The following is a 25930-nucleotide window of genomic DNA, read 5'->3' on the forward strand; positions in this document are numbered from 1 at the left end:
TAGGGATCCCTTTTCAGCAGAGACCTGGTGAAGCTCAGTCAAGCTGTGGTGTGTTTTGGGTTTCCTCGGGAGCCCAGAAGTGCCCAGCTCCCTTTTCCTTTACGTTGCTGGGAACAGGTGGCCTCCCCCAGGGGTCACCGAGTATATTTAGGGCTGAAACTTGAGCAGGCTGGAGCCAGATTGGCTGCCTTGGCCACATACGTAGCGAGGAGCCGATGCCCCAGGCTCTCTTGCCCTGTGCTGCTCAGGAGGGAAGGCTGGAGAGGCTTTGCTCCTAAGGATATTTGCTAGATGTTGCTGGTAAGACCATTTTAATCGCATCTGACTTCTTTTCCTTCGAGTGGGACCTCGAGCTGTTTCCTGGTTCTGTAGTTTTTCTGGGAGCAGTTGTTGTGCCTTGTCCATGGAAGTCAGATTTTCTGGCTGGATGATGACGAGCTGCAAATTGCAATGAAGAGGAAAGGGCCTGGAACAGTGTTGGAGGAGTAACTGAAGGTTAGAGTAGGGACAGTTTGTATAGCTTGTCCTTATATGCAATCCTTCCTTCTTGGGTTTATTCATTGGCTTCATTTTTCAGACAACACGCTGCTTATTAATTGAGCTCTCCTTTATTGTAATAGTTAACATTCTGGTTTAACAAATTAATTTTAATTTTTAATTTTTATTTGATTTTTTTCAACCCATTGGAACTAAAAAGGGACAGTATTGGCTGTTCCTATATTTAACCTGCATTACTAGACTTCACTTGCCTCAGAAGGAATTGCAGGGTAGCCAGCTAAACAAAACCACCCTGTCATTTGGCAGTATTAGCTTACATGGCAAATATCTTTGGACTCAAGAGCAGCTGTTCCAAAGCCTCACCCCCTACCAACATTAGCAACAGGGCTGCAGTCTCTGGTGGAAAATTGTGGCTTTGCCTCATAGCAAAATCATGGTGTTAATTAATTCATTTAAAGGTTTTGACAGTAATCTGTACTTTGTAACCCAGCCAACCGTGTGGATTTTCATATTTTCCAGGTCTGAAGAAATAGAAAAAAAAAGCCACAAGAGCTTAAAAAATTTAAATAAATCCCAGAGCATCTATAGAGGCTAATGCTGGGAATACAAGAATTGCCTCATTAACATGAGGCCACTGAAAAAAAAAATATTTACAAACTTTTCATACTTTCTGTGTTTTATTACTGGTGAATGAATGTAGTAGAGTAATACAGATAAAGCTCCCATTATACCAGGAGCCTGAATAATGTGATGAAATAGTATAGATACACAGAGAAAAGTTCTTCAATTTTGTTTTAATTTAAAAAGTGAAACTTCATGCAATGCTTCCCATAGTAGTCAGAAACAAAGTAGTGCCTGATCCCAGCTGTAGTTCTCTCTGTTTTTCAAGTTCTTTCACTGATTAGCCGACAACCTGGTAATAATCTGACTAGTTACTAGCAGAAGCCAGGTGCTCTAGGAACTTTACTACTAGGTTTTCATGGTACTTTCAGTCTTGAGCTAATACTGTGCTTTCACCCTTTCATCTGCTGCATGACCAGTGAGCAGGGGAGAGACAGAAGAATACCCTCAAAATGGAGGAAGAAGAATATGAGGAAGTTGTGGAGGTAAGAGGAAAACCTGAGAGTAGAAATACTTGTTTTCTGTCTTGTGAATGAGTATATTCATCACTTTAATGAGGTGTTGCTCGTGAGCACCGGTGGTTGCTTGCTGTTTGCTCTCTGCAAATTAGGGTATGATTAGATATCTATTAAATCAACAACAACAAAAGTCTCCCTGGTTCCTATAATAGTTCCTGTGTTTAAGCAGGGATTGTAACCATCCCACGCCCCCTTCGCAAGGCTTTGTGATTACTCTTCTGCATAATTATAGATGCAGTGGGCCATCTCTTTTCCTTCCTGGCTTGCCCTCTGACATCCAATCCATGCTAGAGAGGAGGACTTTGGGAGCCACTTCCCAGCCTCGCCCCTGTGCCCACTGCAACTCAGAAATGCAGCAGCTTTGTGCCACCAAGGCGCCGTGAACCAATTGACCCTCAGAAGCTGCAGAGATGGGGCCAGATCTAGACGCGTGGATGTCCGTGGAGCTGCATCAAAGATTAATTTGCTGACAGGTCATTTAACCTTACAGTTGTATGCCTAATTATTTAGTCTCAGCAATTGGATTAACAAAATCCCCAGAAACTGGAAAATCTGCAGTTTGATATTACTATTTCAATGGCACTCGCTCATGACTTTGCTGTGGAAACTGTGTATGAGGGCAATGAACAGTGTGGTCTTACCTCTTGCATTATTGCTGTTCTGAAATGAAATAATGTATTATGCAATAGTTAAGTGCAATATATAAGCACATTTCTCAGTGTTTGAGGAAAAGAAGGAGACAGTGCAGATGTAGACTCCCCACAACTCTTTATCTCCACACTGTGTTCAATGGGCTGTTGATTTCAGGCAGTCCTGGCTGCTGGCTTTGTAAATTTCACACAGGGAATGAAGGAAAATCAAATGACTTGCCACTTGAATTGGTTACATGTGTTTTGGAAAATAAGTGCTACCTTTCAGGAAGTTTGTTTCCATTTTAAAGATATTCACAGTGAGAGGTTAAATAAAACAGGAAAAATAGCATCTGCTACAGTTTTAAGTCAGCTTAAGCCTTTCTAGAATTTTCATAACTAGCATTCCACTTCTATATGAATCACTAGTTTTAAACCTGTAAGAATTCTGTCAGATATCCATCTTCTGAAAGAGTGGAAAATTATTGCTGAATAATGAGTGGCTGAGAAAACATCAAGGATTTCAAGATAGTATTTTGCTCTTTCTCTGAAGTTGGTAGCCTGTATGGGACACTCGAGATGTGCAAAAAAAACCCCCCCCACAGTTAATGACCTAAATCTTTGCTGCTGAGTTAGTTACTCAAGGCTTTATGGAAGGTGGGTCAGACACCCTAGAGGGCCGGTGAGCAGAAATTGCCCTGGAACAGCCCAATATGAGATGTAAACCTAACTTTGAGGAGCAAGTTTGGGAAAAGGGCTTCTGAATTTTATTCAGAATTTGTTTAGGGCCTGGTTCAGAGGGCTTTCTGCTCCCGCAGGCTGAGCGTGTGACCCTGAGGAAATCGTTGCTGAGGAGATTTTTTTCAAAGATAAAAATCGCATTGTGTGCTTCCTCCTTTCTGGAACCCGGTGGCAAGCCGGGCACCTTTTTGAGTAAAAATACCCGCTGTTTGCTACAAATGGGCGGAGCAACATCCTTAATGACAGCGCCATCGCCTGGCTGCCGTTCCACCCACAGCCTGGGGTGGATTGGCAGGACCTTAAAGATCATCAGGTTCCAACCCCCCTGCCATGGGCAGGGACACCTCCCACCAGCCCAGGCTGCTCCAAGCCCCATCCAACCTGCCCTTCAACACTGCCAGGGATGGGGCAGCCACAGCTTCCCTGGGCAACCTGGGCCAGGCTCTCACCACCCTCACAGGGAAGAATTTCTTCCTAATACCCACTTCAAATCTCCCCTCTTTCAGCTTGAAATCACTCCCACCTCATCCCATCCCTCCCTGCCCTTGTCCCAAGCCCCTCCCCAGCTTTCCTGGAGCCCCTTCAGGCACTGGAAGCTGCTCTAAGGTCTCCCTGGAGCCTTCTCTTCTCCAGGCTGAACACCCCAGCTCTCCCAGCCTGGCTCCACAGCAGAGCTGCTCCAGCCCTGGGATCATCTCAGTGGCCTCCTCTGGCCTCTCTCCCACAGCCTTCCTGTGCTGGGGGCTCCAGAGCTGCCTCAGGCATCTCCGGCTCCAGCCCCTGTGTGGAATGGGAAGCTGCTGGCCGAGGAACAGGGTCCCGGGAGCTCTGCAGGCAGGGCGGTGGGCCTGGCTGCCCCCGCAGCGGGAGGGGTGCTCTGGCCACGGCCCTGCGGGTGGCTGCAGGAGCAGTGAGCAGGCTGGCACCAGCGGGGCCGGGGGGAAGAGGCTGGCAGCGCCTTCCTGCCAAGCCAAGAGGCAGAGGGGCAGGGAGGGAGTGCTCGCTAGAGACTGCGTGGGGGCTGTCCCTCAGCTCTGCCTCTGCAGGGCTTGGAAACCCCTCCAGGGATGGGGACTCCCCCCCTGCCCTGGGCAGCCTGGGCCAGGGCCTGACAACCCTTTTGGGGAAGGAATTGTTCTCCAGATCCAACCTCAGCCTCCCCTGGCACAACTTGAGGCTGATTTCTCTTGTCCATCCCTTGTTCCTGGGGAGCAGAGCCTGACCCCCCTGGCTCCAACCTCCTCTCAGGCAGCTGCAGAGCCAGCAGGTCTCCCCTCCCCTCCTTTGCTCCAGGCTGGACACCCCCAGCTCCCTCAGCTGCTCCTGCTCAGACTGGTGCTCCAGCCCCTTCCCCATGAGGAAGCTCATGGTGTCTGACAACAGCAGGAAGGTTTATGCTCTACCTCCCAGTCTGCCACTTCAGAGCAGATGTAGCGCTCTGGAAGCTTCTTTAAGCAGCAGGAGAATGCACAGCCCTTGTGCTTGTGGATGGCTTTAACCACCTCAGACTCTGCTGGAAGGGCCTACGGCTGGGAACAAACGACCTAGGAGTTTTCTGGAGACTATTGAAGGTAAATTTCTTGATGCAGTCTATTGATGAAGCAACTAGGAGAGCTTCTCTGCTGGACATGCTTCTGTTAAACAAGAAAGAACTGGTGGAAGATGTAAATGTCAATGGCAGCCATGGCTGCAGCAACCACAAGACTGTAGAGTTGAGGAGTGAGCAAGATAAATAAAGTTACAATCATGGAGTGCAGGAGGGCAGATTTGGGTCTGTTCCTCCCTGGGAAGATCCCATGAGAAAGGAAGTCAAAGGTGCCCAGGGATTCTGGGTGATCCACAAGAACAATTTCCTCAGAGCACAAGGGTGGTTCAGCCTGATGTGCAGAAGTCAAACACAGCAGAATGCTGGTATGCGTGAACAGGGAGCTCCTGACTAGAAAAAGCCAGATGTCATATCCATCCTCTAGAAAGGCAAGAAAGAAGATCCAGGGAGCTACAGGCTGGTCAACCTCACTTCAGTCCTTGAGAGCATTATGGAGCAAATCCTTTCAGAAGCTGTTTCTAAAGTCATGAATGTCATGAGGATTGTGAAAATTGATTTCTCAAGGGCAAATAATGGCTGATCAAACTCATTACTTATTATAAATACTTCACTGCTGCTATGGACAAGGAGAGACTGGTGATCAGTACTACAAAATCCAGATGTTAACCCATAATTATTGGTGTCCTTCAGGGATCTATAGGTAGGAACAACTCTGAGGGTAACCTTAGAGAGAGAAACCTACTATAGTCCTCTCAGTGTACTACCAAGCACTTGGAAAATCCCACTTAAAAAAAAATGCTTATTCTTTCCTTTAGGTTGATCATCATTGTCTTCACTTTTGTGGGTAAAATTAAATAATGATCCTTAATTCCTCGGATGATTGAGAAATATATGGAAAAAAAATCCAGTCATTAATGCAGAAAATTAACAGATGTTCAGAATTAAGATTCTGTGACTCTGTAATTGCCAAGCATGTAAATGTGATGACGTAGGTACTTATGAACTAGAAGTCCTATTTCTTCAGAAATGTGTTTTAAAAACACTTAAGAGAGGCTACAATTTGCTGTTCTGTGTGATCTGGCCTAACAATGATTTTTTCTCTCTTTTTAATAGTACTACATAGAAGAAACAGTTATTGAGGAGGGTGAACCACATGAGGTAAAGGTCCTTGTGATGTTGCTCGTGGTGTTTATGTGCATCTAATTCATGCATCATGCATTAATAAAAGCACTTACCTTCACTGCTTTGTGGTAAACCCAGCAGCAGGTAGTGCTTTTCACAGTGTCCACACAGACAGGTGCTCTCCAGGGATCTCAGTGCTGAAACTTAGATGAACACTTGCATATTTGAGAAGTGTTGTAAGAGAGACGCTCGTGTTGGTGCTGAGGTAACTAATGACACCCTGGGACAGCAGGAATGCAGGGAATGTTCACACAGGAAACAAAACTTTTGTAGTTGAAGTTTTGTATGCTTCTTGGTTTGATGTGTGGTTCATTTTCTGGTCTGTCTCACACTGATGCAAATAGCTATCAGAAATCTGAGCTCCCTGCATTCTCTTTTAAAGGTGGCTTTGTTTGGTTGGTTTTTGAAATCTACTTGAGGTGCTTTCAGGGACATGGTGTGATTATTGGGGTGTCCTGGACAGGGACAGGAATTGGGCTCAATGATCCTGATGATCCAACTCAGCATGTTATATGATTCCATGAATTATTCAGGTGGAGCACACTTTAAAGTTTTAATGATTATTTTAAGATGCTTTTAATTAGAATCTTACTATTAAAATGATTGTTTACAGCATGGATACGTTGATAAACAAGTAAGTAAACTATTTAAATTAATTAAGGGCTTATTTGCAGTGGATGCTTCCTCCATTGATTGTACAAGTGTCTCAGTCATGTCTCTGCCATGATTGTAATCTGGCTATGAGAAAATGGAGTGTACTAGGAAAGGTGGATTCTAGGTATTTGTTCTGCCAGCTGGTGCATCATCTACTTACTGCAGGATCCCAAAGGCTTAGCCCTGTCTGTCTGCTGTGTCTGTTGCATTCTTTTTTCCCATCATCTTTCTGAATGCTTCTGTGCACCTTCAACCTTTCACAGCTTTCAGTGACACCATGAGGAGCCCTGGCTCTGTGACATGTGTCTTCAACACAGCTTCAGCACTGGGAACATTTCTGTAGTTTGGTACTAGAGCTGGTGGTCCCACCTGAGAACCTCCCTGATGCCAGGGGAAGTTAAGCTTATAGAAAAGAGGGAACAGGGACCCCACTCTTCCAGCTCCTCTGGAGAATAATTCCATGAGTTTGATACAGAATTCCATAACTTTGATACAGAAATCAGCCAGTCAGTTAATTCCCTGAGGTGTTTTTTTTTAGGCTGGGTGATGTTTAGTAGGAGAAGTGCCACTGATTTTTTGCCTTGTAGATGCTCGTCCTTTTACTAGACAGGGGAGGAGAAAAAAGCTCACTGTAAAATGAAGATCTTTTTAGGTACAAAGCAAATAATTATTTCTTTCTCTATTCCCAGGTGATCACTGAGATCACTGAGACTGTTAGCCAAGACTTCACAGGTCCTAGAACCACCACATATACTGTTGAGCATCAAAAACCTGTTGAGGATGGAGCAACCCCAGTCAGAAAGAGGACAATACGGACAAAAGTGGACCCATCTAAGTTCTTGACACCTTATCTGGAACACAGTAATAAAATGAAGGATCTGTTCAGTGAGGTAAATTGTCCCATGCCTTTAAAAATATTTAGTAGGTGTTATTGTAACCTTTCATCCTACTATTTTTTCTCCTGGACTTCATTTCATGATGTGTGTCAGTGTTATTTTTTTCTCTGAACTAGCCAATCGCTGCCCCCTTTTCTGCTTAAGTCTAATAGACCTGTACTCTATTTTGTTGTGAAAAGTGGAAAATGACTGCTCTGCACAGATCTAGATGTTATCAGATCCATGTTCCTAAATTATAATGTATATTCAAGTCACTGTTAAAGGAACATGTGAGATCATACATCATCTGCCACAGATTGTCCTTATCTTTGGACACTGAAACAAATAACTGTAAATTTATCAATACAAAGCTCCTAAGGAGAATATATTCAAGTAGAGGTTATCTAAACCAGGTTAAAGTTAGAAATGGATTTTTTTTTTTATTATGTCAGATGGAAGAAGTCTAAAATCAACTTAATTCTGCAAATGTAATTGAGTAATGTTCATTTGTATTATGGAATAATCTGCCCCAAATTCCTATACTAACCAGGCAAATAAATCAATAGTTGCCACATTAATTTCTGCCATCTCTTAGGTTTGTCATTGTCTTATTTCAGAACAAGTACAAAGAGAAATTTAGAAAAGAGAAAGGAAAGCCATATGCTTCCACAATTGATACCCCAGAAATCCGGAGGATCAAGAAAGTGCAAGACCAGCTCAGTGAGGTAGGTATCAACTGTCACAAGAAAAAAATATTTTATATATATATGTATGTATGTATGTGTGTTACTGCTATGGCTCGTCCTCCCCTCTTTCTTTTAAGCAGCACTAGGCTGCCTTTCCACAATACATCTCATAGTGTGGGAAACCAAAATCCACGTGGAAAGGCTTAATTCTTCATACAGTAAATAGGAAGAATTGAGTCCCTAGGAATGGGAAGCCCCAAAGCTGAGAGGGTGGTCACCTCACCTAACTGGGGTTGAGCAGAAGAGTGTGCATTACATTCTACTCCACTCCTGACAGGATCTGCCAAGGAATGTGCTGCACACCCCGTGGTCTAACCACAGCAGGGAGATTTTGTGTCCAAGCTGCTGGTTTGCCATGGTGTTGTGACTGCCTTGCTTTTGGCACAGCAGCCAATATTTACATGGGCATGGGCTGTGAAGCTGAGATACCCTGCATAGCACGGGGGATCTCTTGAGCTCATTATACAGGAAGAATGTATGGAAGTGGAAGAACTCTGTGAATGCAGAAGGGTGCTACCTCTCACTTGGATTCACGTCTTCTGAATCTACCTAAAAGCTGCACTTCTCTCCCAACTAGTGAACAACATTAATTTGTTCCTGTAGGCTTTGTTTCTAAAGAACAACTAGTCCTAAATACTTTATTGAATTCAGGTTTTTCGTTTACAATATTAAGTGTCAAAGTGTCAATATTCTGCTTTTAAAAATATCTGTCAGGTTTCGCTGGAAGAATAAATGTGTTTTGTGTGCATTGATCCAGGTGAAATACCGCATGGCTGGTGAAGTTGCCAGAACTATTTGCCACGTTGATGAAAAGGCCAAGGACATAGAACATGCAAAAAAGGTGTCACAGCAAGTGAGCAAGGTGAGCAAGTTCTGTCATTCTGGAAGGGCTGTGAACATTAGTGGATGATGAGGTTCCTGATACAAATAATGTTTTGAGCTCAGGGCAATAAAGTGATGTTTATAGAACAGTTTAGAAACACAGGGAGCAATAGCAGAGAAGTTGATAAGTCAGGTATAAATATAATCTGAAAAGTTTCCAAGGGATGTCTTCAAATGTCACTAGTTTGGGACTTCCCTTAAAAAAAAACAAAAAGCAAAACAACAAAAAAAGGAGCAGGTAGTTTATTCCCAAAAGTAGATATTTTTCTAATGATAGAGTAACCAACATGCTGATCTTTCTTTCCAGGTACTATATAAACAGAACTGGGAAGAGAATAAGGACAAGTACTTGCTTCCCCCTGATGCTCCTGAGCTTGTGAATGCAATCAAAAACACAGCAATGTTCAGTAAGGTAAGGAAAAAAATCATCAAAGATGTAGGCAGCTGAAGTGCAAGAAGCATTCCAAGTCAGAGATTAATTGATATTGAGTATTCTGGCATTTTTCTGATTTTTAGAAACTTTATACTGAAGACTGGGAAGCAGACAAATCATTATTCTATCCATACAATGACAGTCCGGAGCTCAGAAGGGTGGCACAGGCTCAAAAGACTCTGAGTGATGTGAGTATCCAAGCCCGACTGACAGCTGGGTCACTGTTACAGGGTAACTTGGTAGACTTCATGGTGGACTTCCTAAGGGGGCAGAAAATCAAAATGCATCTATGTGCACTGATAGTCAGCTCTGATAGTAGTGCTGTTTCAGAGTATCAATCTGTTGGCAGCTGGATGCGAGATGATGAATGAATGATGGAATTAGTTTATTAAAGATCTTCTGAGGTAATGAGTAAGAAGACCTCAAGTACCTCTCAAAATGCCCAGCCAATTCTCAGCTTTGGCTATAAGCCCAGGTCACTGTCATGGGTCTACAAATCCTTCTCTCTAAAATGGTGATAAGAAAAGTCAGGAATCCTTGAGGCTGTTATTTGCTGATGCTTAGATATATAGGGCTCTTCAACCAAGGATTTCAAGTCTTGCTCTAAGATTTCAGTGAATTGTACAGATGTCCACAAGTTCAATAATCCATATTATCAGGACCAGCAGAGTAATATACTTGAACACTTTCCCAGGGAGCTGATTCTTTTTCCCTGTCTCTTATCAAGAGGCTTCTCAGCATTGCTCCAGAATACATCAGCTGAAAGAGCTTATGCTGTGGACAGAACTACTTTTGCTGGTGTTAGCAGACTTAAGAGTAAACACGCTGATGCTTAAGTTGGCAGTTACTGAAAATGTTTACTTCTGTCATATTTTCAGATGGTCTACAAAAAAGGGCACGATGAAAGAAAATCTAAGTACACTTCTCTGCCAGATCCCCCTGATGTGGAACAAGCCAGGAAAGTGACAAGGCAGCTGAGTGACGTGAGTAGAATGCAGTGCAGTGCTCCTCCTTCTGTAGAGACCTCCCTTCTGCAGTTAGAGAGGCAAAAAAGTACTTTAAGAAAGGCCAAGCAAAAGCCAAGACCCCTTTGATATTCACTGGTGGAAGTAATCTCTGTTCTTGCTCAGGTGTCTTAGAGAAAACCCAGCCCAGTCTCAGGTGAAAGGCACAACTTTATTCTTGTCAGGGAATTTAGTTTTCACAAAATATTTCTGCTTCTACCACACACACATTAATTCCTAATCTCTCTCTTTATTTATTTATTTTATTTTTAATTTCCTGCTTTACAGTTTCTACATTTAAGGGAGAAAACAGTAAACAACATCCACTTTGCTGTTCTTTTAAATGTAAACAATTACATGTAAATATAAATCTAGTTTTGGAGCAAGTTACTTGCTTACCAGGAATAACCCCCTTTTGCTGAGAAGTTTCCAGGGTTAGCTGCACAGAATAGATTCTAAAGCTTCATGTCCATGTCAAACCATTGTACAAGTACATATCCCAGGCAGTCTTAAGTTCATGGATCCCAATTAGTGGAGATGTCTAGCAACTTAGATAGCCTTATCCTGATCTGCCCACCAAATAAACAAATAACATTCAACATTAAATTCCATAACTGTGTGGCATAATTTAAAAATACTCTGGCACCAGTCCTAGTCAATAAATTTTAGGTATATTTATAATAAAACACAACTGAGGTGTGCAGGAGGTGAAGGGAAATACAGGAAGACCAGCTTGTGCTGAAGTAACTGGAACTAAGTCACATAATCTTGTAAGACAGAAGTAGGACTTTAACTCAGTTCAAAATTAGCCATTGTGAAGAGGACATACATTATTTTGTTGCTGTATATTGAAAATTATCAGCTGTTTAATAGTAGAGAGTTTCAGTATTAACTCCTGGCTGCAAAACCACTAGGAAAGTATTGTAGTGAACCCATCTGGAAAGTGAAAGAAGGTGGTATTTAGAGAAAATTTCTGGAACCTTATTCTTTCATAGCTTGAAAGCTAGATTGGCATCAAGAAGATGTGTAGACATGTAAAAAGCAGGATCAGTATCATAGTTCTTTGGAACAAATAAAATAGAAGGTGTTCTGTTATTACACAGACAGGAACTGTCTCTTTGAACAGGTGATACTTACAAGTTTTCTTGTAACAAGCTTCAGCAGCAATAGCAATCCATTCTGGCTTAACTAGTAGGCAATATTATGCCCCAATATTCTGTGACCAGTGAGAAAAAGAGAACTCAAGGAACATGTTAGTGCTGTCTTACACAGAGATTTTCTCATTAATAACTCTCTTCTACAAGAGATGACTTATTTAATCTATTAGTCCATATTTTTCTGGGTCAGAGAAGGTACAAGGGGAACTAACTGCATACAGGCCACACCATATTCAAGGTGTTTTTGACAATAACAGATGAAGTGGTTTTAAGGCAGATGTAAAATGTGAAGGAACTTTAAAAAGATTACTTTTAAAGCCAAAACTGTCAAGTGAAAATAGAGCTGTACCTGGGGGGTTAATTTTTACTTTTCTATTTCCTTATAGGTTGTTTATCACGAGGACTATAAAAAGAAGATCAAAGGCAAGTGGAGTCAAACTCCATGCTATGATGTTGCAGTTGCAAAAATGAATGCTGAAAATCTAAGTATGGTGAGTGAGTTCTTCAGAAAATGTTGAACAGCTTTATCCTTGGTTGGTGTTAACATGGAAAATACTGATCAATTTTGCCTGATCCATTTGTTATATTTCTCTTTTCCTTAATAAACTACTTTGTGGATGGGCTGATTTACAACGTAAATGCATTTGACACGTTATCTCTTTGTCTCTGTTCCCAACAGAGAAAATACCAGGAAGACTTTGAAAACATGAAAGACCAAATCTACTTTATGCAGACTGAAACTCCAGAGTACGAAGCTAACAAGCGAGTTTCAGATAATGTCAGCAAGGTCTGGAATGTGTGCTGTCTGTTTTTTGGGGGGAGCAAATCAATCTAGTTAACCAGGACCAACTTAAGCTAGTGCCTTTGGCTCGGTATTTTCATTTCTATTCCTCCTTGCTCAGTGTTTCTTAGTGATGTTGTGCTTGCCCACCTTTTGTTCCAAACAGAGTTTTTCTGGCTCTTGCATTTTCTGCAGCAGTATATGCATCAGCAAAGGCAATCTTATGTCATTCATTTCTAAGAAAGTGGTTACTCTGAGATCTCAACTGATTACAATGTTTGTGGGGGTGGACTTGGAGGTGGGGACACCTGCTAAGGAGCTCCCACTTGTCTTCTGGCCCTACCTCCTGGCTCATCATCCATGCATTCCTGCCATCCGTGTGCCTTTCGTGGTCCTTTGCCACCAGGAATCATGAGTTAAAAAGAAATTTTCAAGTTCAAGTTTGTATAGCTTAGTGATTGTTTGGCTTTCAAAACTGCTTTTTATAACCTCACCCTTTTTGCCTTTATGTTTTTGAAAGGTAAAATATAGAGCAGACTATGAAAAGAACAAAGCCATTGCAGATTATAACGTGCTGCCTGCTACAGAGAACCCCCTGCTAAGGCAACTAAAAGCTGCAGGAAATATACTGAGTGATGTAAGTATTGTCAAAGTACCACTGGATTATTTTCAGTAATGTACAATAAAGTCAACTTGTCGTTTCTTCACAAGGCTTCTCCTATGGATCTCTTAGTATTTTTAGTTTTTTATTTGTCCTGAGATATGACCAAGCAGAACAGTAGAGATGAGGAGTCATATCCCCACAGCAGAGTGTAACAATAGCTGTGACATGTTATGAGGATGGCTAAATTCCTGTGTAATTCATTTAGGTCTCTGTGGAAAATTGATCACAAGATGACAGTTCTTACCTTACTGTTCTAAGGAACTTCAGCTGATGCTGATAATAAAATATGTGGTGCTTTTGCATGTTCACATATATTGTATTCTGGTTACTCACTGTAATGGCTTTCTCAAGTTCCCTCTTCTTGCTCTTTTCATCTGTATGGAGATGGCATATTTCTCACTGTCAGAAGTTAAAAAACCATTAGTCAGACCTTTCTGCCTTCCCTTACCAACCTAAGAGGCATTAAAATAAGGTTTTTTGAAATATCATTGGGGAAAAATATGTGCCATCTGTTTTCCAATCTTCTGGGAAAGCTTTTCCTTGTAATCATTTCACAGATTTGTCATATTTAATGTGTTGTGAGTGAGTTGCAGTGAAATACTCTTCATTCTCTGACATTATATACTGTGTTTTCTTTTGCAGAAATTATACAAAGAAGCCTATGAACAATCAAAAGGAAACAACATGAATTACTGTGACACACCCAAGTTCCAGACTGATACTGTTCTGAAGAATTTTAGTGATGTATGTCTTTGTTTATGGTCTGCCATTCAGTACTCACACTCTTGATTGCTTTTGCTTATCAACTTGTGATAATTTTTCCAGGTGAAATACAAAGATGCATATCAGAAGAATATTTTAGGACACTATTTGGGCAGCTTTGAGGACCCCCATCAAATACACTGCATGAAAGTTGAAGCCATGAAGAGTGATGTAAGTGTGGCAACCGTTCTGTTTTCACCATCATACCTGAGTTTCAGAGAAAGCTTGGTTTTGGTTTCTCATTAAATGTTGATTTTATTCCTAGAAAAATTACAAAGCAGAGTATGAGGAGGATAAGACAAAATGCTACTTCCCTCAGACCATAACTCAGGAGTATGAAGCTATTAAGAAGTTAGAGCAGTGTAAAGATGTAAGTATGGGACAGTTCTGATTATCAAATAGTCCATTACAGGCAGAGTGTCTGCTTCTGAGATATGCAGATGCCTCTTAACTTCAGTGATTTTGAATTTGATCTTGTCAACATATGTGACTTTAAAAAACATTTTCATCTGTATTTTAGAGCCTTTTGTGACATCTAGTGATCAAGACAGATATAGCACAATCTTTTTTTAACAAGTAGAAATATAAAATTAGAGGAATAGTACAAAAATGAAGCATTTACCTGCTTAAGTCAACATATTTTTACATTAATCCTTTAAAAGTACTTCACTTACTTGATTAATATTAATGTTATTTATTTTATGAATACTTGGAAAATATTTAGAATATATGTTTGTATATAATATAATAAAGTGTATATACAATAAAGAGTAAAATATCTTATAATGTATGCTGCACATTTTAATATTTATATACCTATTCAATGTATTTTACATTAATACCTTTAAATTATTTTTTTAAATGTATTTCCTCTCTGATTATGTTAAAGAGGGACATGGGAAGCACTGTGCATGGCAGCATTTATATCTGCACACATGCCAGAGCTGCTGTCTCAAGGAATGTTACATTGCAATGTCTTACAAAATAGTTTTGTTTAATATGCATTTTCTGCAAATGTATTCATTCTCTTCCTTCAGCACACCTACAAAAAGCATCCTGATAAAACCAAATTCACTCAAGTGACTGACTCTCCAGTACAGAAGCAAGCAGAGATCAATAGCAAGCAGCTGAGTGATGTAAGTACACTTAGCACACACGTTGCTCCACTCTGACATGATCAGTTTCTCCACTGTGCCCACCTTCACTTTGTCATCCAGGCTGAAGGTAACTCCTGAAATGGGTGTGTAGGTGAATGTGCACACACAAGCACAAAAACATTTGTGTGAATTCACAGTTCTGCTCCAGTGGAAGATCACCTAGAGATCAAGGCTTTTTTTTTTTTTTTTTTAGTTTTTTGTTTTGTTTTTTTTTTTTAGTTTTTCAAGTGGCTGTTCATGTCAAGTTTGAGAGTGTATGTTTGTGATTTTGTTTGTCCATCACTCCCTACCGTGTTCTTTGCACCAGTTAAGTTACTGGGGTTTATACCATCCACTTGGCAAGGACTAGGAGTCTGCCTTTGTGAGTGAGGAGACATGAGATCTTCAAATTGTGTCACTCAGTGTTATTAAGCATTTACAGTCTATAAACATTGGGTTGCTAAATTGCCTTCTTTATATTTCTTTGCAGATAAACTACAAAGCCAAAGGTGAAGAAATTATTCACAAGTACCACCTCCCTCCAGATGTGCCCCAGTTTATACAGGCTAAAGTGAATGCCTACAATATTAGTGATGTAAGTTTGTTTTGAATCCAGAGGTCTTGGTTCAACTCACAAGATGAAGTTTCTGTGAGCTAGAAGCAGTTCATTCAAAATTCACCTTTTCTTCTAGAACTATTACAAAGCTGGCTTGGAAGAATTAAAATCGAAGGGGTATGATCTAAAACTTGATGCTATTCCTATCCAAGCTGCCAAGGCTGCTAGGCAGGCTGCCAGTGATGTAAGTACCTCCTTCCTAAAGAAAGTCATCCAAAAGAGTTTACTAAAAAAACATGTGCAATCATTATTAAGGATATCTGAAATACAATGCCTTTATTGCTTTTTTTGAGCATGTTAGTGGACATATTTGACACAGTTATTTTGTTACTGGTGTTTCATTGCTTCACTAATGCATTTGTCTAATTACATTGGGAAAAGGCTGTTTCATTGTGTAATTCTCTGTAAATAAATAGGCTATCTTGTACTCTGCTATCATGAGGAAGTGGTCAGTAGTGACAGCTCCATGAGCAGTGGACCCCAGAACTCTCTCTGTCCTTCATTGTAGGCCTGATCATGAAAGACAGGAAAGACTCTAGGACACCACTGGGTTTTGGGTAGATTCATGGGGATGGCCTCATGGAAGTGCCTCAGTATTTTAAGACTCCTCTCCCTTTTATGATCAGTACAAGTGAGGTAACATGACTTTGAAAGCAAACTAACTGCTGCTTTGGGTAGCAATAAATTGTAAAGAGATATGTCTGGTTTGATTGGAGTGTTTGGTCACTGAGGGATACTCTTTGTAGAAAGCAGAGGGTAGCCTTTGTGGGTTAACTATAAACCCCCTTTTCTTCTGTTTCTAGTATAAATACAAAGAAGCATATGAAAAGTCTAAAGGAAAACAGGTTGGTTTCAGAAGTCTGCAAGATGACCCTAAGCTTGTCCACTACATGAATGTAGCCAAGATTCAGTCTGAGCGTGAGTACAAGAAAGATTATGAGAAGACCAAGACTAACTATCACACACCTCCTGACATGTACAGTATCCAGGCTGCTAAACAGTCTCAGGATGTAGCTTCCAATGCCCACTACAAAAACCTGATCCACAACTACACCTATCTGCCAGATGCCATGGATGTTGAGCTTGCAAAGAACATGATGCAAATTCAGAGTGATGTAAGTATTTCCATGGATATTTTCCAGCCCACTGTGAAAAGTGAAATAGGAATTTATATGCAATGAGAATTGCCATGTGTGAGACCATGCCATGTGTGCATGGTCTGTTTTTCTTATGTCTTGGGGAAGATTGTTAGAACTTTTATCAGCTGGTGGTAACATTTAGAAGCCCCAAATTCCAGGTGAGTTCTACTCAACAGGATTTTGATGTCTAGAATATTGAATTCAAATGAACTGCTTTCACATTTCCTCAGGAAACTCTATTTTGCAACTACCATAATATTGTTTTATTATTTAAAGCTTCTTCTAAGTTGTCTTTGTCTTCACGTGAGATAGATACGATAGTGTAGTTGGACTATTATTAACATTTAGGAAGAAGGAGTAGACAAAATGTAACTATTGATGTTATTAAAATATATTCTGGAGATCTCTGGCATAGGAGATCTCTCCTAGGACCTTCTCAGTCCTTCTTACAGATAGAGTTTCAAATGGCTGACTGGGCATACATGCTTGCCCTCTGTACCTCTCTGCCTACTCTGGAGTTTGACCCTGTATGGGTCCCCATGAAGGGTCACTCCTGTCAGAGTTAGAACATAGAAGGGTGTTAAAAAATATCCTGACATTCAGACTGCACATTAACCTGTCTGAATGCTTATATGGAATATCCTTCTGGATACTTTGTAGGTAGGATGAATTTTTCTCACGCAGTCTGTGAATTCTGCATATTGTGCTGAAGGAGGAACTATAGGAAGAAACCCAAAAGTTGAGCCTCTGCTCTATGAAAATTTGTATAAGGCCAAGTCCCACAGAGTCTGCAGAAATACAGAACAAATTAAACCATGTTTAACAGTCGCCATGTGGTAGTTGGGGAGTTATTTACCCTTGAAGGTTGGTGAAATTTTTCGCATGGGTGAAAGGAAAGGAAGGTTCATAAATACTGCAGAGATGTTGCAGTTTATAAGAAATGAATTATGAATGAAAAAATGCAGTAGTCCATTTTCTTCCTTATGAAATCATTAAGAAGCATAAAAATATCTGTTGTTCCCTTCAAAAATTTATAAGTATTTCTTGCTAACATAGAACACATCAACCAGACTATGAGATTATCACATTTCTGTGGGAAAATCTTGGTTCATGTTGGCTTTCTGCCCTTCAGAATGCATACAAGGAAGAGTATAACAGCTGGCTCAAGGGTATTGGGTGGAGTCCTCTGGGTTCCCTGGATGTTGAAAAAGCTAAAAAGGCTGGAGATGCATTAAATGAGAAGAAATACCGTCAGCACCCAGACACCATCAAGTTTACAAGCATCCCAGATTCCCTGCCAGTGGTTTTAGCTCAACACAACACCAAGCAGCTGAGTGATGTAAGACATTTTTCATCATTAATGCAATATAGTGGTTTTATTTTCTTAGGCCATATTTATTATTTGCGTGTTACTGCCTGATATTCCATCCTAGAAAACCTTTACATTTAAAAACCTGTAAAAATAGTAAAATTGCAATTTGTTGGTAAGAATTAAGCATTATTACATTTTCTCTACTAGTTAACACTAGTACTACCCACTATGTATTTGTCAACAGATGTTGGTTTATTTTTCCTTGCAGGTAGCATACAAGAAAGAAGGTGAAAAAGTGATACACAAATACACCCTGGATCCTGATGTTCCTCAGTTTATCCAAGCCCGGGTCAATGCCTTCAATTTGAGTGATGTGAGCATATAACCAATAGTTCTTTCAATAATACATTTATTTGTCATTTACTTAATAGAAAAAAACACTTTTATTTCATCATGCTATGATATTGAATATAGAAAAGCACAAGCTCTGAATTCAGCTAAGCTTTTACTTCTAGTCAATGAATTTTGTGCTTTTTAAGCAGATTTTTAAAGTGTCTGAGCACTCATGAGCAGAAACATTTTGGTGCTTTATGCCAAACTACTTGGATAGATTGAATGAGAAAACCAGCACGACTTATTATTCAAATTCCTGTAGGCTTGGAGACTTCTGTCACCTGCTTTTATATAAAACACATTGCAAAGGCAAGCAGTTCAAGTTCTCTGTAGGTTGCTTCCTGCTACTGGGCTTTCAAGGAAAACTCATCCAGGGGGAAGAAATGCCTTTTTCTGCTGTTCAGCTACTAGCCTGCCTGCTTTCCATCACTTCTTGCATCCACCCAACACCATCAAGGTCTCCACTGATAGCATCAGTTTTATTGCCTTTGTGATAATAATTTTTAATTTATTTTTTTGCATTATCAGGCCTCCAGGAGGCAGGTTAAAGCTGACATCTCCTTTAACCCTACCTTGCAGAAAACCTTGAAATACTACTAGTTTATCCAGATACTAATTGTTAAAAACAACCCATTGGCCAGACTGCTTTCTTCAGTCACTTAAGACCAGAGGACCTCATTTTGAATCTAACAGGAAAACATTTCTAAAGGCTGAGGCAAATGAAAAGGGGTTTGCTTAAACGAGGGCAAAAATGCCACTGATAGAGTTGTTCCACACAAAAATTGCAAAAAACACTTACGGAATTAATGATTTTAGATCAATTAATTAAACTGGTTGCCTTGAATGAACCTATCTTTGCAGCAGATTTCTTTATCATAATATATCTGTAGTTTGTGTACAGATTAACATTTGTCCTTGCAATTGCACAGACTAAACTGAACATAATAATATAGTATAATAAAAATATGGGCTTAAACAACTTTGTTAAAATTGCTACTCACAGCATTGCCAACTCATCCTTTTTTTCCCCTATAAGGCTAACTACAAAGCAGACTGGAAAAAAACCATTGCCAAAGGATATGATCTGAAACCAGATGCCATTCCTATTATTGCTGCTAAAGCTTCTCAGAATATTGCAAGTGATGTAAGTGTACTTTACATAAAGTGGAATACATTGACTGCATTACAGCTTTCTGCAGCATGCTATGCTGTAGAGCATCTGCTCTCTACATATAATGGTATAAGGACACTTAACTCTGTGAATTGAAGCTCATGATGCTGTGAAACACCAAGTGAATTCAGATGATTATATGAACTTCCAAAAAAAACTGGTTCCCTGGAAGTGCATTGTAAGGTGTGTGAGTGCTGGTGAGCTGGGGCTGTTTGGGGTGTGTGCTCCCAGTGCTCACCAGCTTGTTTGAAAGTTCCTTTGTTATCATGTAGTTGTGCTGTATTCTTAATTGCTGGAGATCTGTATATCTACTACTCTAGCATCCACAAGCTGTACAGAAATGTGGCTGTTTTCAGGCAACTGTAGAGCTTTGTGTACTGTCTGACACAAGATGTGAAGGGAGATTTGGGGGACAGAAATAAATTCACTAACTTTAGCAAAAGGCTGCACATTATTTCCATTCCCCACTTCAACATGCCTCCCTCCAATACTGCAATGTCTAATTGTTAGGTAGTTTGGAGCTTTTCAAGAATATATTGTTATGTTAGTCTTTTAATTAAGAAACTGAATGTTCCTGGGAGTTAGAAGTCCATGGCAGTAAAACACACTATCATAGAATCATGGAATGGTTTGGGTGGGAAGGGACCTTAAAGATCAACCAGATCTAATCCCCTGCATGGGCAGGGACACCTCCCACCAGCCCAGGCTGCTCCAAGCCCCATCCAACCTGCCCTTGGACAGTTCCAGGGATGGGGCAGCCACAGCTTCTCTGGGCAACCTGGGCCAGGGTCTCATCACCCTCACAGCCAAGAATTTCTTCCTAATGTCCAACCTAAGCCTCCTCTCTTCCAGTTTTCATTCATTACCTCTCGTCCTCTCCCTTCAAGCCCCAGTAAAAAGTCAGTACATCAGTGCCACTGGTGAGGAGCACCATGTAATTGCATATCTGGGTTTGAGCTCTACCAGGGGTCAAGACAAGCTGAGAAATCCAGCAATCCTCTTTGCTTTGTGGCTTAAATAATCCTGTTACAAGTTTAGAGACTGAACTGCAGTTGTTAAGATACTGAGTTACTGTCCAAAATAAGATTTCTCTTTCCCAAGTGGATAAGGCTTTTTTTCCCCTTTGTCTCTAGTACAAGTACAAGGAGTCATATGAGAAAGAAAAAGGCAAACAAGTTGGATACCGGAGCCTGCAGGATGATCCTAAACTTGTTCATTACATGAACGTGGCCAAAATACAGTCAGATCGTGAGTACAAGAAGGATTATGAAGTCACCAAGACCAAATACCACACTCCTTTGGATATGTTCAGTGTGATGGCTGCCAAGAAAGCCCAGGAAGTGACTACAATGTCTGGCTATAAACAACCAATTCACAATTATACACTCTTGCCCGATTCTATGAGCCTGGAGCTGTCTAGGAATGTGATGCAACAGCAGAGTGATGTATGTCATGATTCATTAGCTCCTTTTCTTCTCAGAATGATGGTCACACTATTAAGCTTTTAAGGCAAAAAAATTAACTATATTGGATTAACAGTAGATCGAGATATAAAAGTCTGGTCTGGAAACCTGTATATTCCAAATAATATCAAATATTATTCTAGGGAACTTGCTTAGCAAGTAACATCTTTCTTTGTCTTCTCAGACAATGAACATCTTTTCCTAATTCGTGCATTTTTGTAGTTGGGTTTGTAATTACAGTGTGCTATTGTAATGGCACATTGTCAGAGATGAGAGGCTATGCACAGAGTTTAAATTCTGATTTTTATGTAAGTTTACTGAAAATATACATCATGTGTGTTTGCACTATACCTAGGGGTTTGAGATTAATGTTAACTTTTCCATCCTCCCTTTATCCTCCAACAGATGCACATACCATGCATGATAAGGACTCAAAAAAAAGTAGTTTTTATTAAGTTCTGTGACTTGATTCAATTTTTTTATATATAGTGTAACTAATTCCTTGTTTTTCCAGAAAGTATTTGGTTTAATCTGCATTATTTAACAGCCCTTTGACAAAACTGAAATTCCCAAAAACCTTAATAATCTGATTGAAAGTGTTCAGATTCTAAGCATGGTTTGGAGAGGATAATGTGCATGTTCCCATTGGCCATCAGACAAAGGTCTACCTTTAGACACAGAAACTTTTGTCTCAGGTTTTTTGCTTCCCCTTTTCATATTTATCCAGCCTCGCTGAGCTGCCTGAGCCTGCTTGGCTGTCTAACTCTGGATATTTGCAAGGAGAGAAGCACGATCTTTGAGGACAAATTTTATCTATGTACACATGCTATGAAAGTATGTGATCTGTTCCTCAGACTCTGATATTCTCCCTGCCATCTCCAGCTCTGCAGTTCAGGAACAGGTTTTATTTTTGCAGCATCTTTGCACCTTTATCTGTTATAAAAGCTGTGTTATAAAGTATGATTAAATAGGAATGTGGTCTATTCAAGATTATTCAGAACCAGGCCCATCAGTAGAAGTTGTCAAGGAAGTTTCAATGAATTAATTCTACTGCAAACTGAGTCTACTAACGAAGAGAGTAATTTAAAAAATAAAATATTTTTTGTAGTTTTTTTCCATATTTCCCCCTCAAAATTTGTTCTAAATTCTGTGCATTTGGTTTGTAGTGTGAGTTCTACACATTGTTTTAGTAAAAAGAATTTATTTATCCCTAACACATCAATGATTTTTCGTGTTATACTAAGAATTTGGAAAACAATAGCAGTTTTTGCCTTAAAAAATGAATGACTGGAAGTTTTAAAGCCTTACTTGTTTTTATCTTCACGGGCCTTCTCATTTTTCTTGTCTCACTGTGGTTTTCCTTGTTTATTATTTTAAAAGAACGTGTACAAAGCAGACTTTAATAACTGGTTGAGAGGAGTTGGCTGGGTACCAATTCAGTCTCTGGATGTAGAAAAGGCCAAAAAAGCTACAGAGATCCTCAGTGAAAAGAAGTATCGACAGCACCCAGACAAACTGAAGTATTCTATCACCACGGATGCCATGGAGCAAGTGCTAGCCAAGCAAAATGCCAAGACCATGAATAAGGTGAGAATTTGCTTGGCTGAGCCAGAGGTTGGGTCTTTGTCTTGCAAAACTCCTGAATTCCTGCTGAAGTCATTTACATTTCCAATGGGTATAGTGGTTTGCTTGGTCAAGACTGAACTCTAAGAGATGATGGAAGCCTCAGACTGGATTAATAATTAGAAGAGTTTCATTTTCTGTTTATAAAGATTAATTATTTCTCTTTTGTGTATGTGATTTAAGATATCTTCTCCAGATTTATGGTGCTATGGTAACTGTTGCTCTTTTTCTGCAGGGAGTAGTATTCATAATTGGTGAGCTGAAAAAACCCTGGAATTCCATCAGTTTTATACAAGTTTCCTGGACAAACTGAGCTCTTTAGATTTGTCTTGAGATAGCTGGGATGCTGCTGATCCTTATTCCATGTTTGCCATGGAAAGAGGGAGTTTGAAAATAAAATAGAATTAAAATGCTTTGCATCAAGGCAGAGAGAAATGCAGGTTGAAGATATTCAGTTTCAATACTTGTTAGTTGTCAAAACACACTTTGCAAATTTCCCAAGTAAAATACTAAAGAAAGAGAAGGAATATTGTTTGGCCTCTTGGCAGTTACACTTGTGAAGATTATTTGTAGTGTTTATGGAACTTTACTGTGCTGTAAAATGTAATTTATTGCAAACAAACAAAGCAAAAGCAAGCTCTTCTTTTATGAGTGCAATGCCTTTTCAGTGCTAACTATTACTTTGTACTTGCAGAGGCTCTACACTGATAAGTGGAACAAAGAGAAGACCAGCATTCATGTTATGCCAGATACTCCAGAAATTCTGCAGTCTAGAGTGAACCAGATCACAATGAGCAATGTGAGTTCCTGTGCTCACAGTGAGCATTCAGTGGCTGTGGCACAGACCATAAATTAGTGTCATTGTTCTGTCCTTTTTTACAAAATATTTAAATTCAGATCTAGGACACTTCAGTATTTCTGCCTTCATAATGGAGAACCTGTTCTCTTTTGCATTTTAAATCAGAAACTTTACAAAGCTGGATGGGAGGAAGACAAGAAGAAAGGTTATGACCTGAAGCCAGATGCTCTTCCAATAAAAGCAGCCAAAGCATCCAGAGACATTGCAAGTGATGTAAGTCTGAGCACCTGATAGCTCTCAGAGTAGCTACAAAGATGGTCAGAGTGTTTTCAGACTGCTCTGTTACGCACAAATGCGTTTTTTTCGAGCATCTGGAGGTGTCAATGATGTGGTTGGTGGGATAACCCTTGCAGTACTTGCTCTCCAGTGGAATAACACTGAATTGTGTTATTTTGTGTAGTTTTTTGCTCTTTTTTCAGCAAGCTGCTGAGCTTCCTCTGCCCGTGTTCACTAGGTTATTTTCTGAGTATGTTTAGATGACTAAACCTGAGGTCTTTTGGTGAAAAAGAGCAAGTAGTTTCTACCTTTTCAGAGATGAAATGGAGCTTCCTAGTGCATTTTTTTTTTTTCTAAAGTCAGTTTTTGCTGCTCTTTCCCCTTCCTGCTCGCAGTACAAATACAAACTTGCCTACGAAAAAGCGAAAGGAAAGCACATCGGGTTCCGCAGCCTGGAGGATGACCCCAAGCTGGTGCACTTCATGCAGGTGGCTAAGATGCAATCTGATCGTGAATACAAAAAGGATTATGAGAAGGCAAAGACTAATTTCCACACTCCAGTGGACATGGTCAGTGTTGTGGCAGCCAAGAAAGCCCAGGAAGTGGTGACCAACACAAACTACAAAAACCTGATCCATACCTACAATGTTCTGCCTGATGCCATGAGTCTTGAACTAGCCAAAACCATGATGCAGATACAAAGTGATGTAAGTCAGATTCTTCATACTTTGAATTCCAAATACAATGCTTAGTTTATGAAAGCATACTGGAAGATAAGTAGTACTATTTTCTTGGCAAAATTAGTTCAGTTATACCCTCAAATGTAGTGAATAAAATGAGACCCTTAGCAATGATAACCATTGTGTTTTTTCTAAGAATCTGAAGTATTAAATTACACCCACTGCTAAAGAATTTGAGCTCAGAAATAAATGATTTTATGTGTAGAGCAAATTGAATGATTACTGGTTACATGTCCCATCAGGGTCTTCAGTAGTAATACTTGTGTGCAGGGTAAGACAATAAAAGCTTTACTTTTCCTTAATGGCTTTACCTTGTACTTTCAAAAAAGTTACCTTTTCAGAAGAAGGTAAAACCAGCTGAGTAGCTGTATTATCAGATTTTATGGGACAGTTAACATCTAGAGAAGATGGCCTTTTTTTCTCAATATCATGGTTCAAGAAAATCCTCCTCTTCAAGAGGGCCTTACCATGTAAAGTCATGTGAGCATAAGGGGGACCTGAGCACTGTATAAAAGGCGGAGTAATAAAATATGTGTTTCTAAACAAACCTTGAATGCATCTGATACTCTTTGCCTCTTGTTCAAGTGCATTCAAAATCCAATACTCACTAAAGACTGAAGAAGGTGCCATGATTTGCAGACTTCTATGTGCATCTGATTATTTACTTTTCTTTCTGCTTCCAGAATCAATACAAAGCAGAATATGATGAAACCATGAAGGGTGTTGGATGGGTACCCCTGGGCTCCTTGGAAGCTGAGAAGAACAAAAAAGCCATGGAAATTGTTAGTGAAAAGAAGTATCGCCAACACCCAGACAAGCTGAAGTATTCTGTTCCTATGGATTCCATGAACATGGTCTTAGCTTTAAACAATGCTAAAATCATGGATGAGGTAAGAAAGTGTTCATCAAAATTCATTAAAGTTTGCAGAAGAAGTAAGAAAAAACTTCAGCTGATGTAATCGTCATTCTGCGAATGTTCCTACCGTGTTAGTAGTTGCATCATTATAAGAAAGTTTATCCTTCAAGTAGGAAATACTATTTTACATTGTTTTATTTAATATTTTTGTTATGCTGACATCACTTTTCTATCCTTCCAGCACAAGTACAAACAAGCATGGGAAGAAGACAAGAAGAAAGTTCATATCACACCAGATATTCCACAGATTGCTTTAGCAAAAGCCAATGCATTTAATTTAAGTGATGTGAGTACTGTTTGTAAGACCAAGCTGTTGCTCTTTTTCTTAGGAATAAGTGAGATGACAGCATATGAAAGTCTTCCTAATTCTCACTTTGTTAACCTGTAGTGATTTTAGAAAGAGCTATTAATTTTACTTTTCTCCACTTCCTTCCCCAAAGTTAAAGTTGCCAAGAAAAGCCATACTATTAATAGTGAGATTATGAAGTGTTCATGTAAGTCAATTTTGAGGGAATATTAATCTCTCTGAGTGTCTTAGACAACTGTTCAGGCAGTGCTAAACATATGAATGCTCTGTGTTTCAATTTATTGTAGAAAATTAATTGAATTTCATGTCTTTTTGCTCTTTCAAAGGATGTTTCTTTTCTCTGTTT

At 39.9% G+C, this 25930-nt stretch overlaps 1 protein-coding gene across 50 annotated transcripts in view; it reads left to right on the forward strand.

Annotated features, from left to right (window-relative positions):
- The first annotated feature begins 210 nt into the window (after window positions 1-210).
- The window catches only part of NEB (nebulin), a 112811-nt gene continuing 87091 nt past the window's right edge, over window positions 211-25930 (forward strand). For 49 of the 50 annotated variants that reach the window (XM_051623493.1, XM_051623440.1, XM_051623443.1 and 46 more), the window contains exons 1-29: window positions 211-300; window positions 1539-1604; window positions 5667-5711; window positions 7079-7279; window positions 7882-7989; window positions 8768-8872; window positions 9200-9304; window positions 9409-9513; window positions 10204-10308; window positions 11873-11977; window positions 12166-12273; window positions 12788-12904; window positions 13574-13675; window positions 13757-13864; window positions 13959-14063; window positions 14731-14829; window positions 15320-15424; window positions 15522-15629; window positions 16249-16560; window positions 17717-17923; window positions 18165-18269; window positions 19326-19433; window positions 20594-20905; window positions 22304-22510; window positions 23241-23345; window positions 23511-23618; window positions 24017-24328; window positions 25045-25251; window positions 25459-25563. In XM_051623493.1, coding sequence (XP_051479453.1) covers window positions 1572-1604; window positions 5667-5711; window positions 7079-7279; window positions 7882-7989; window positions 8768-8872; window positions 9200-9304; window positions 9409-9513; window positions 10204-10308; window positions 11873-11977; window positions 12166-12273; window positions 12788-12904; window positions 13574-13675; window positions 13757-13864; window positions 13959-14063; window positions 14731-14829; window positions 15320-15424; window positions 15522-15629; window positions 16249-16560; window positions 17717-17923; window positions 18165-18269; window positions 19326-19433; window positions 20594-20905; window positions 22304-22510; window positions 23241-23345; window positions 23511-23618; window positions 24017-24328; window positions 25045-25251; window positions 25459-25563 — 3852 coding nt within the window. In that variant the 5' untranslated portion in view covers window positions 211-300; window positions 1539-1571. The remainder of the gene's footprint in view (window positions 301-1538; window positions 1605-5666; window positions 5712-7078; window positions 7280-7881; window positions 7990-8767; window positions 8873-9199; window positions 9305-9408; window positions 9514-10203; window positions 10309-11872; window positions 11978-12165; window positions 12274-12787; window positions 12905-13573; window positions 13676-13756; window positions 13865-13958; window positions 14064-14730; window positions 14830-15319; window positions 15425-15521; window positions 15630-16248; window positions 16561-17716; window positions 17924-18164; window positions 18270-19325; window positions 19434-20593; window positions 20906-22303; window positions 22511-23240; window positions 23346-23510; window positions 23619-24016; window positions 24329-25044; window positions 25252-25458; window positions 25564-25930) is intronic. The other variant, XM_051623486.1, reaches the window with a different exon arrangement.

Source organism: Apus apus, chromosome 6 (assembly GCF_020740795.1).
Source record: "Apus apus isolate bApuApu2 chromosome 6, bApuApu2.pri.cur, whole genome shotgun sequence".
Lineage (NCBI taxonomy): Eukaryota > Metazoa > Chordata > Aves > Apodiformes > Apodidae > Apus > Apus apus.